The sequence below is a fragment of the Sinocyclocheilus rhinocerous genome, unplaced genomic scaffold (genome assembly GCF_001515625.1).
Source record: "Sinocyclocheilus rhinocerous isolate Xijiao unplaced genomic scaffold, SAMN03320098_v1.1 scaffold1841, whole genome shotgun sequence".
NCBI classification, from domain to species: Eukaryota; Metazoa; Chordata; class Actinopteri; order Cypriniformes; family Cyprinidae; genus Sinocyclocheilus; species Sinocyclocheilus rhinocerous.
In genome coordinates, this window is record NW_015666172.1 from 1,159,737 (window position 1) to 1,172,412 (window position 12,676).

General features: G+C 35.0%; 1 protein-coding gene across 1 annotated transcript in view; it reads right to left on the reverse strand.

Moving 5' to 3' along the window:
- Positions 1-4,759, reverse strand: part of LOC107731881 (uncharacterized) — a 40,112-nt gene extending 35,353 nt beyond the window's left edge. The window contains 1 exon segment of the mRNA XM_016543069.1: positions 4,514-4,759. Within this exon segment, the coding sequence (XP_016398555.1) occupies positions 4,514-4,617 (104 nt within the window). The 5' untranslated portion in view covers positions 4,618-4,759.
- Between the last annotated feature and the right edge of the window lie 7,917 nt (positions 4,760-12,676).

Consider the following 12,676-nt stretch of genomic DNA (forward strand, 5'->3'; position numbering starts at 1 on the left):
TGTAGGATGCATATACGAAGTGTCCTCAATCTAGAATTAAACGAGACGGCCTTCGTAGGACAGGCGGAAAAGGAAACAGGAAGTATCACGTTGCTTTGCCAACACATTTAGAGCATCGTTGCGCTCTCACACTACTTAAACAAAGGAAAATTATTTCTAAATTTGGAAAGTAATTTGAAAAAAAAAAATGCTTTTACTTGTTTTATTTTGTTCAATGTTTGAGGAGCTAAATGAGACACAGCTTGCGTCTCATTCAGCTCGTCTGCTGTTTCTGTTTCATGCAGACATTTTTTTATGCATAGTTTCACAAAACTGAAGTCAAACCATTCTGTTCTTGCATCAAATTTTGAAAATATACAATTTAATTTAGATTAAAAACTGCTCATGTTGCGTGTATGCTTTTGTTCAGGCAATAATAAAAGGACACATTTAATTTATAATTTGTCTTAAATCTCATTTTGTTAAAAAAAAATCGTGAATCGAATCGAATCGTGAGTTGAGTGAATCGGTACATCCCTACCAAAAAGAGATTGTTTTATTGAATCAAGGCTACAAAAAGGATTCATTCTACACACTTACACAACTTTCAGACATCAGACAGATGAATACTTGACCACCCACATTTAAATGCCAACAACATATATTCTGTATATTTAAAATCAGTGAAATTATTTTTGCATAATTTCTGATGCATACATTTTGCATAAATACATTTAGCATGTACATTAACTGACAGTCACCACTGATAAGCTACTACTAAATATTGTAGAAACTTAATTTTCTGTAAAGTTGCTTTGCAACGATGAATTGAATAAATTATAATGAAAAAAAACGTACTTAAAAAAAAAACTTACTCCTATCATAAATGGATAATTAAAAAAATAAAAATAATAATAATAATAATAACAGTAAATATATTACCTTATATAATCAATAAAAATATTACCTTTTTAAAAAAAGAAGTGCAAGTTAATTGTAAGCTAAAGTGACTGAGTATTGACAGAGAGAGGTGTGAGGAGGGTTGCCCTTAAATGTGGTTGTGAGAAATATAACCTGAAACTTGCTCTACTTTTCCCCAGTGTGTCTACATCAAACTGATCTCTCTTCCCTCAATGGAGGGTGTGGACTCTCCTTACAATAACATGATCAGATCAGCTGTTTAACTTACACACACTATGCCACTTCCTCATGGAAGTGATTTTGGTTCAAATGTCTCATTTTTAACCACTTTTTCTGTTTTGTTTTGGGGGTTTTTGCCAATTACCTTTATGCTAAATCTCAACAGCAATGCTTCAATGCTTGTTTTGAACACATACAAAAGTGAAAATGTCTGCACTACTAAACATTTTCATAATTTTAATGGTAAAAGACTGTAAAATGCTACAGAAAAACCTGTTGATTGGTTAATGGTAAGTTCCCTTACTAAACTACTATATTCTACATGTGGCTTTCTCATTACCGTCTGTGTTTTGTGATGGTTGTCAGTGTATTATAAAGGTACAAAACAGATTTTAGTAATTCAGTAAGCTGGTATTTTAACATTGTGTCATGAATCGTTGTGAATCATGTATCATTGTTAATGAAATATACATTGTTATATACTGCATATTTAAGTTCAATCAGTAAAACCTAAAACGTTACTTCCATATTTGTGGCATTTCTGGCAACCACAGCTGCCATTTCTTACCGAAAATTTCACAATTAACTGTGAAATAACACAAAAATGCAAGCTATGACCAACCATACACTATTTATATGTGCAGATGACTATGCAATTATGCAACTCTCATATCATGCAGGTCGTTCCTTTAATCTTGGGATATAAACTACATGGCTTTGCCTTTCCAGGCATCCCATGCAACCCACCTGTAACATCTATCACTCAATAGTACACCTGGAAAAGTGCTGATCAGTCAAATAAATGGGACATGAAGTGCTTCTATAAAATAATTTCCTCAAACTGATGAAAAACCAAATGATGGCACTGGCAGTAGATTATGTCTATGCATGCTAACGTGGCATTTGAAGTCATAATAAAGAAAAGGAAAGGTGGAGATAGAGAATCGTGGGCCTCTGGGTCTCGTATTGCAGGTCAGTGTCAGCAGCAGCTGCGTGAATAGATGCAGGAGGCCAAGCGAGTCATGGGGTTCACAGAAATAGACTGGGAAATGGCACACGCATTGATATAAAGCGGCTGAAGCACAGTGCTACATCTATTAAACTGCATAAGAAGGGAATCAAGTTGTATGCCCACAAACAACTATTTAGATTTGAGGTACTGGATGGTGCAATGTTTAAACTTGTTACTTGTTACTTGTTAAAACGTTACACATATTCTTTTTTTAAATGATATGTAAAATAATAACCCAGTTAAAACACTACGATCAGAGATTCTTGTCCTGTAACAATGACCATATTTCACATTCAAGAGCTAGCAGAGTCATTTAACTGATAGAATCAACCAGTTGTTCTGAGGTCAGACATTGTGAAGTCATGTGACTACACAAGACACACTCTTAATGGACCACAGAAGTCAGATGACATCATCGCAGCATCAGCTAATATTACTGAATGTTCCATGAAATGCACTACTGTTCAAAGGTTTGGGGTCCGTAATATTTTTTGAAAGAAACGAATACTTCTATTCAGGGTGGATGCATTAAAGTAATCAAAAGTAACTGTAAATACATTTACAATTTTACAAAAGAATTCTGTTTTAAATAAATGCTGTTCTTTTGACCTTTCTATTCATCAAACAATTCTGAAAAAGTGTGTCATGGTTTCCACAAAAAAAATGTTAGTGGCACAACTGTTTTAAACATTGATGATAATAAATGTTTTTAAGCAGAATTAGAATGATTTCTGAAGGATCATGTGACACTGAAGACTGGAGTAATGATGCTGAAAATTCAGCTAGCACAGGAATAAATGACACATTCAAATATATAAAAATACAAAACAGGTATTTTAAATTGCAATACTATTTCACAACGTTACTGTTTTTATTGTATTTTTGATTAAATAAATGCAGCCTTGGTGAGCAAGAGAGTTCAAAAACCAAATCTTACCAACTCTTAACTTTTAAACAATAAAAGGCTAACCATGTAGTGTCTCAAAGTGAACATGTTTCAGCCAATAATAAAGGCATGTCTACACCATCTGTCTGCTTTTTAGGCTTGATGCCTAGTTTTCAAAAATAAATAAATAAATACACAAATAAAAAAATAACAAAGAAACATCTTTAATCATTCCAGCCATTCCACATACCACAAATTCTTCTGAGCTAGCCGTGTTTCTCTTAACACTGACTCTATGATAAAGTCAAACGAGTATGAATCCTTCTTTTCCTTCTACTAACATTGTTTTGATGGAATATTGATTACAAAAATCCACTGTCACATGATGTTAATGCACATTATGATGTTGTTTGTCAGGAAAATAATACATTTTTAAGTTTGCCTACAATGCAGGAGCATTTCTTTGTTAAAAGGGATTATTGAGATAACTGCATTGAAATTACAGTATTTCAGATTTAGATGACTGCACTCAACTAATAACTATAACTAAGCAAATGAAGGACACCAGAACTCTCCTTACATGTGTGTGTCTGTCTGTCTGGACTTGCCACACTGCGAATACAAAGTCTGGCACACCTGACTGAAGTTTTCTGAATGTTTCTTGTGATTGTAGCTTCGTGTAGCTCTGTTTTTCTGTAAAATCTCTAAAATCTAAACGCTTCCACTAAACGCTTCCACCTTTGAATGTAGTTTTGTATACAAAAATAAACTGTGCTTACTGCTTAATGAATGAGTTGGACAGTAAAATAAAGGAAAAAAACAAGCAACAAGTGGCTCAAAAAGCACTCCTTCAATAAAAGCATCCCAGATAGCACCTCAAGCACTTTAGAAAATGAGTGCAGAGCTGCAATCTAGATAAACGCTAGCAAATTTGACCCAACTCAGATATTTTTGAAATGATGAAATACATATAATAAAAGACTATGTGCATGACTGCATGGAAATAAATGGCTATGCTTAGTAACTTTGTTTATCAACATTTGTAAGACCCTCCCATCAGCATCAGCGTTAAAGCGTCTCACATAAAAAGTGCCTAATGAAGTTGATCTGTAGCTGCTAATGCAAGTGTCCATGAAGATGCGCTTCAAGTGGAACCATTAAGATGACATTGTTCGGGAGAACTGAAAGTAAAACTGAAGTATAAGCGGAGATACCAATAACAAAACTCACTACTACAAACAGAAATGTGCTTGCCTGTGTAAACAAGCCCTCATAATCCGTTCTTGAACTATAAAGAACCACAACACACTGGCAGTACATTGCAACCACACACGAGCTTCGGTGTTTATAATGGGAGCGTTGCGTTCTCATTTTATAGCGTCGCGTCGCTACACTGGTGTTACTGCAGCTACGTCAAACTTAAGAGAAACGATAAACCTATATGATAGTGTATAACAACAATATATGACAACGAAAAGAGAAATCGCATTTCTTACCATTTCTTAGTGCACTCTACGGTGAGTTCTTTAAAGGACGCAGCAAACTGAAACTTCGACGCTCTTTTGCCAGCGCGCTGAAGTCTCTTCCAAACCGATGTCATGATGACTGCACTTATATTAGACAATTCCTCACAGAAGAGACCGATGAATTAAAAATACATCGGGGGAATTGCTGTGTCACTTCGCCTACCCCCGATGTTTCAGGGATGGCCGCTCCGCGCCGCCGCCTCGTTCACACATGCTCCAAATGTCAAAGTGAAGGCTGCAGAAGATAAGCGCAGACAGATCAGAGGAAACATACAACCAACCACTCGAGTTGAACCGACACGTCCTACACCCCCTTAGAATGGCTGGGAACAGAAATGCTTGCTGGGTCACCAATTTAGCTATATAGTTAATGCATTAATCCAATAAAGTGTTATATTAAGAAGTATAGCCTTTTGTCCCTTTAAATTTATATTGTAGATATGGATCGCGGAAAGGACCTAAAGAAAGGGGGGCCACTGGATGAGAAGCGGCATTATTATTGTACCAAATCCTTGTTAATGTACTACATAAAGTCTGTAAAATTGTACATTTTACATCATAGTCTGTACATTGTAATATTAGAAACAGTGCTAATAGTAGGCAATTAGTTAGATGCCAGATATATTATATATATTTTTATGCTATGACTCTGGATAGGCCTAATTGATTTTTAGAATAGAGATCACGGTTCTCTCACGATTATGAAAACAAAACATTAGACAACCAAACAATATAATATAGGCTAATTTACTGGAGGTTCTGACAAAATGAGTCTATTTATAGCCTAAATGTCTAAAATGTTATAATGAGTCTATTTAAAAAAATATTTAGTAATTTAAATGAATTCATTTTGTAAAAAAAATCTCTATATACGGCCTATAAAATTGTATCCCAATACTTTCGTTATTATTTAATGTTTGCAACACAGAAATGTAGCCTAGACTGTGTAGACTGTTTGTGACGCTGTTTTTAACATACTGTAGGCTAAAGCTTGGCTCACATGATGAGCGTTGCTCTCTCTGGATCAGCGGCTGCGCGAAAGCACGTTTAAATATTCCGATGTGATTGTAATTTCAAAGGTTTAATAGACATAGCGGAATCATCATCATATAGGAATAAATAATAAAATGTTGTCGCTTTGCAGCCTGAAATGAAGACGGACACAGATTTTGTTTTATCCAGCTGTATTTGCAACTTGCTGTATTTACAATTTGCATCGTATAACATCCAAGTGAAAGATATAAAACAAACATATCAGGAAAAAAAAAACAGAATCACTGAATTGGAAAAAGGATCACCCCCTCCTAAAAATGACTAATTACCCTCTCAATGGCACACAAAGCCATTTGACTTTCAACTGTGATCAGCTGTGGTCATTTTGATTAGCTCAGCATGAAAAGAGCTTTTACTGGAGCATTTCAGTCCTTGTTAGTGCAACTGAAGCAAACAATCAACTATGGGTGGCAAAGCACTGTCAAAAGATCTCCAGGATAAAGTTGTGGACAGGCACAAGTCAGGAGATGGATACAAAAAATTTCAAAGGCTTTAGCAATTCCTAGAAGCACAGTGAAGTCTATTATTTAGAAGTGGAAGGTATATGGTACAACACAGACCCTCCCTGGATCAGGACATCGCTCCACCGGATGAAAGAGCCGGGAGGAAACCGGTCAGAGAGGCGACTAAGAGCTACAGCAACTCTGAAGCAGCTGCAGGAATTTATGACAAAGAGTGGTCATTGTGTGCATGTGACAACAATATCACAAATTCTCCACAAATGTGGCTTGTATGGGAGAGTTACAAGAAAAAAAGCTACTCCTCAAGAAAGGCCACATGTAGTCAGACTGAGCTTTGCCTAAACGCACCTTGAAGATTCTGAGGCAGATGAGACTAAAACTGAATTATTTACCCTCAACACCAAACGATATGTCTGGCGGAAATCCAATACAGCTCAGCATCCAAATAACAGCATTCCTCCAGTAAAGCATGGAGGTGGTAATATCCTGTTATGGGGGTGTTTCTCTGCAGCAGGGACTGGAACACTTGTCAGGATAGAAGGAAAAATGGATGGGGCAAAATACCGTCAAATTCTTGAGGAAAATCTGCTGTCCTCTGCCAGAAAGTTGTCAATGGGAAGAAGGGTTACCTTCCAACATGACAATGACCCAAAGCACACAGCAAAACTGAGCACACAGTGGTTGAAGGAGAAAAAGGTGAATGTCGTTGCATGGCCTCGTCAGAGCCCAGACTTAAACCCCATTGAACATCTGTGGAATGACTTGAAGACTGCAGTCCACAAACGGACGTCAAATTGAACTGAACTTGAGCAGTTCTGCAAAGAAGAGTGGGCAAATATTGCAAAGTCTAGATGTGCAGCCTTCGGAGAGACATATCCCAACAGACTAAAGGTTGTAATTAAAGCAAAAGGTGGTTCAACAAAATACTGACAAAAGGGGGTAATCCTTTTTCCAACTCAGTGATTCTGTTTTGTTTTTTGTTTTTTCTGACATGTTGTTATATCTTTCAGTTGGATGTTATAAGTTGCACTGAGTAAATACAGCTGGATAAAACAAAAAAATTTCCGTGTACATTTCAGGCTGCAAAGCAACAAAATGTGATTATTTTAAAGGGGGGTGATTCTTTTCTGCCAGAAAGTTGTCAATGGGAAGAAGGTTTACCTTCCAACATGGCAATGACCCAAAGCACACAGCAAAACTGAGCACACAGTGGTTGAAGGAGAAAAAGGTGAATGTCGTTGCATGGCCTCGTCAGAGCCCAGACTTAAACCCCATTGAACATCTGTGGAATGACTTGAAGACTGCAGTCCACAAACGGACGTCAAATTGAACTGAACTTGAGCAGTTCTGCAAAGAAGAGTGGGCAAATATTGCAAAGTCTAGATGTGCAGCCTTCGGAGAGACATATCCCAACAGACTAAAGGTTGTAATTAAAGCAAAAGGTGGTTCAACAAAATACTGACACAAGAGGGTGTTCCTTTTTCCAACCGGTTCCAGCTCAGTGATTCTGTTTTTTAAATGTATTTATTTATTTTTTTCTGCTATGTTGGTGTTATATCATTCACTTGGATGTTATAAGTTGCACTGAGTAAATACAGCTGGATAAAACAAAAACTGTGTCCGTCTCCAATTCAGGCTGCAAAGCAACAAAATGTTTATTATAATACATAATATTATATACACTGCACACTTATTTTTCTAAGTTGTAAATAAAGATAAGTTGTGTACATATTACTTGCTGTTTCTTTATTATTGTGACATTTACTAGCAATTTCTAAGTGAAAATAGTTTCTACACCTTTTTAAGTGTCTATTTATATATGTTTAATACATTTAATAATTAATTCATTTCAATATTTGTCTGCTAAATTGTTTAATATTTTTGCTGTCGAGGAATTCATTCATGTTCATGAATCGTTTTGTGCTTAACGATTGTTTTACCGTTTAACAGTCTAAAAAGACAAAGGCTGTTTATTGACAAATTACAATGTGACAACATGCCCTGCCATTGTCAGCATGTAAAATGAACTGTAAAAATATTAACAGGAGCAAAGAAAATGTGACATATAGCACAGATCTCCCCTGCTGGGTAAGGTGAAGTAATATTTCATTGTGCTTTCTTACCTTGCCATGGGAAGCAGTTTGTCTTGTTGAAGTGAATGGAGGTTGACAGGGCTATTCAAAGCACTCTGTGGAAGGTTAAAGGTCACCATTACCTCATTTGCAAGCAGTTTTTTCACTGTGTTTTAAACAATAGAATGAAACCAATGGCTAGTGCCAACAAAAGTGGGATATTACTTTGCATTACTTCTAGAACTGATACAGTTGACTGTTCTTGCTCAGTACAGTCATACTGTTTGAACTAGGTTTAGGTGTGGCTAAAATAGCAGGTAGCCTGATGTTATGTTATTATGACCTGAGACCAGTTTTGTAGACATCATAGCATCATTTTGATTATGATCTGGGCACCTGGAGCCGAATCTAGATCAGTATGAGTGGGGCAGGCTGAAACTTGCCCCTGCTGATCAGAGTTTAGATTAGCTTTGGCAGGTGTGGCAAGTCCAAAACCAAAGGAGCACACAAAGCAAGATAAAAATCTCTGAGGCTCTATTTTGACGCAGTCTTTAAAAAGGATGACCGGATCCAAAATAAACCCACCAAGATCCTCTATCCAAAACGCCCCAATCAAAATATGGTTCCAGCTGCCTGTCTCTTATTACAGCAATTTCTCTTCTGAACTCCTCTCTGGAATATGACAACAGAGTAATTAGATTAATTTAACTAGTTGAGTCATTTGAATTTGTTCATCAAGCCAAGAATACCAGAACATTGATAGAGGGATCAGGAAAGGGAAGAGAGAGAGCTGTAATATAAACTTACGGATCACGAATAAGGTTCCTGCTCAAAGCTGTACACTTCCTGTTAGTTGAGCTTGTCGTGGTCTCAGTACTTCCTGTTTTCCTGTGGCTTTGACCTCCTCATGCCCAAGTACCAACTGCAGGAAATGTTCTAAAAGAAGACAAGCCTAAACAAATCTAAGTGCCACTGGTACATTTCTTAAAATACACCACAGTTTCATCACTAAACCATTTCAGCCATGAAGATCACTGCTTATAAAATGGACACTACCGTTCAAAAGGTTAATTAAATGGATCAGAAATGAAAGTAAAGACTTTCACATTGTTACCAAAAATTTCCATTTCAAATACATGCTGTTCTTTTGAACTTTCTATTCATCAAAGAATCCTGAAAAAATTTGTCATGGTTTCCAAAAAAATATGAAGCAGCGCAACTGTTTTCAGCACTTCTTAAGCAGCAAATCAGCATATTAATATGATTTCTGAAGGATCACTGAAGACTGGTGTGATGATGCTGAAAATTCAGCTTTGCATCACAGGAATAAATTACATTTTAAAATATATTCAAATAGAAAGCAGTTCTTTTGAATGGTAATAATATTTCACAATATTAGTGTTTTTACTGTATTTTTGACCAAATAAATGCAGCCTTGGTGAGCATATAAGAGTCTTGTTTCAAAAACATTTTTAAAATCGGTAGTTTATGTACAAATTATATTATCAGCATAACAATCGTAGTGAAAAACTATATGAAAAAAAAAAAAAAAATGTCTTAATTTCAAGAACATCTGACCTTCTGAACAATGGAATTCATATGATCAGTGTCAGATTTACTTACATTTGACTAGTTACCCATGAATAGTACAGAAATGTTTAAATAATAATAATAATAATAAATAATAAAAATATTATACGCTTTGGTTATTAAATTAAATTGATACAATTTTCATTTTACATTTTCAGTGTGGTCTCAGATTTTTTGAAAATCACTTTACTTGTACTTGGGAAATTGTAATTAATTTTTATATTTATTGTATTTTTTTTTTTTTATGTTTTTAACAATTCTTACAAATGTAAAGACAAAAGCGGACAGGTCAACCAAAGTACCTGATTTAAACCAATAAGAAACATCAAAAGACATTTGAGAGCTGCCTCAACCCCAGATTCCAGATGTCCAGATTCTATAAGAGCACAATATGAACATTCAATAACTAACTTAATTTCACAGAAAGATAACATTTCATAATCTTTCAACACACATCTCTTTCTAGTGTGGAATATGACATTGTGTTACTGTTACCCCATCTGTTCAAGATCAGAGATAACAGTGACAAATATAGACATGCATGTAACACCTGCTTACTGTCAATCTGAATGAAAGAGCAGTTGACAGTGTGAAAGCATTAGGCACTATGGTAACAAGGTCATATGAATATACCACATGCATCTGTCTCAAACATGGCTTTAATATATTAAAATGTTATTTGATATGTTAAAGCCAATGAAATGTTAAATGTTTGATTTAATTAGCTCTGTACTGACCTGCTGAGGATTTAAAAAGTTTAATTCTGTCAGGTTTTGGATAAATGTTGTTTATGCTTAATGGTCCTCACAGTAAAGAAGAGGGGAAACCCCTATAATTTCCTCAACTCCTCTGGGAAGTTCACGTCTCGCCTCTTTCGGTCAAGGACTCTTGTCCTTTAACAGATGTCAGCAGTTCAGCCATTAGGATAATTTGAGGGGAAACAATCTTACTTATTTCCTATTTTTATCCTATGCGTTTGCTATATATATATATATATATATGTTTTTGGCAGCTTATTAAACTACTGTTTAATTGAAGTGACTAAAATGTGTTGATGTTTCGTTACCCAGCACTGCACCAGCTTTTGGGGTCTAACTTTACTTCAGTCCTGACCTACATACAGCTCCTGTAACCACATCAACAGATCTCAGAAGCAACCGTTTCAACACACACACACACACACACACAATTAGTTTCTAAAGTGACGAAAAATAAATAATATGTAATATTCTCTGTTTATACTTTAGGACAAAAGTCATGGGTTTTTGCCTTATTTAAAAGCCACTTTTTCCTTAGTAGATATTTAGAAAGTTTATGCCAAACAATACACATGTAATATGGTGATTTTCCTAACATGGTATTTTAATTAGAGTAACATTTTATCACACAAAAGCCTATGCAAAAGAAGCATTTAAATGTACGTAAATGCAGCCTCTAGCACAAGTAGTCTACTGCAGAATTGAACAGTAAATGACCGAAGACCATAATAGAAGAATATGACCTCATTGCAAAGAAAGAGGCTTAGCCTGTGAAGTGTGTTTATGTCAGACTGGCACTGATTCTGAGTCACTGTCCCACACACATACACTCACACAGATACACACACCTGCTCCCCCTCTGCTGCCCCCCCCCCTGCTGCAACTACGAAGAACAACATGTGAAACATGAGCATCTCAAATTGAATATTTTTATTGTAATAGGCTGCATATAAAAATAAACACGATAATTAATTTTTGCTTTTCATACACTAGTCTAAATGTTTGGACATATTTGAATGAATTTAAAAATCTTGATCATTAAATTCATTTAAAATCATGAAATGATTTTGAACATAAACTGTGTCTGTATTGAATTTCTTTACAAAACCTAAATTATATGCATTTACTTTTTAAATGGATGAATTTGAGCACAGAAAAAAGTGTCCAGAATAGTGTTTCAATATTTTACTCCCAGGATGCACCAAATGCGGTTGGTTGAGCTGTAATCTAGGGTGGCTACTTTGAAAAAGGTAAAATATATGATAGTTTTGGTCATTATTTGGTCATTATACACTACAATTCAAAAGCTCGGGGTCAGTAATGCATAGATCAAAACAGTAAAGACACTTGAAAATTCAGCTTAGCCATCACAGGAATAAATTGCATTTCAAAGTATATTTTACAGTTAATTTAAATTTTAATAATATTTCACAATATTACTATACTTTTGATAAAATAAGTGCAGGCTTGGTGAGCATAAGAGACTTTTTGCAAAAACCTGCAAAATATATATATTTTTTGTACTTTTTTTGTATTATACCTTTAGTATTTTTCAATATATATATATATATATATATATACACACACACACACACACATATATATATATATATATATATGAGTCCAAACATGTCCATTGACATATTTATATAATCTGTATTATAAATGTAAATGATTTATAAAGCAGATTATAAATTTATGTGGCCAAATTACACTCACTGCATGACATGCAGCCCAAATCAATTTAAAACAAATCAAATCAAATCAATTAACAGTCTCTAGTTTAAAATTGAATATAAAAATATATACATTTAATATGATAAACAAATGAAAATGAATGAATGAATAAATAACAGATTTTAGATTACAATAAATCTAAAATATAAACTACAAATATATTATGCATTTTGTAAGTTGATTATATACTTAAAAAAAAGATATGCTTAATCCAACAAGGTCAAAAGAATAAATAAATAAATAAAATAAAATTGTGTACAATCCAAAGAGCATTGACGAAAATGAACCAATATCGCCACCTAGTGGTTGCCAGCTTCATTCTTGGATATTTTTTATTCTTCTTACAATGTCCAGTTCCACTGTATCAGTTATGTAGTGGAAGTGGATTGACACAGATCTGGAGTGGGGTTTGGTCTTAGTGAAGGGAAAATATTTTCCCTGGTGGCCACAACTGGTGGCTTG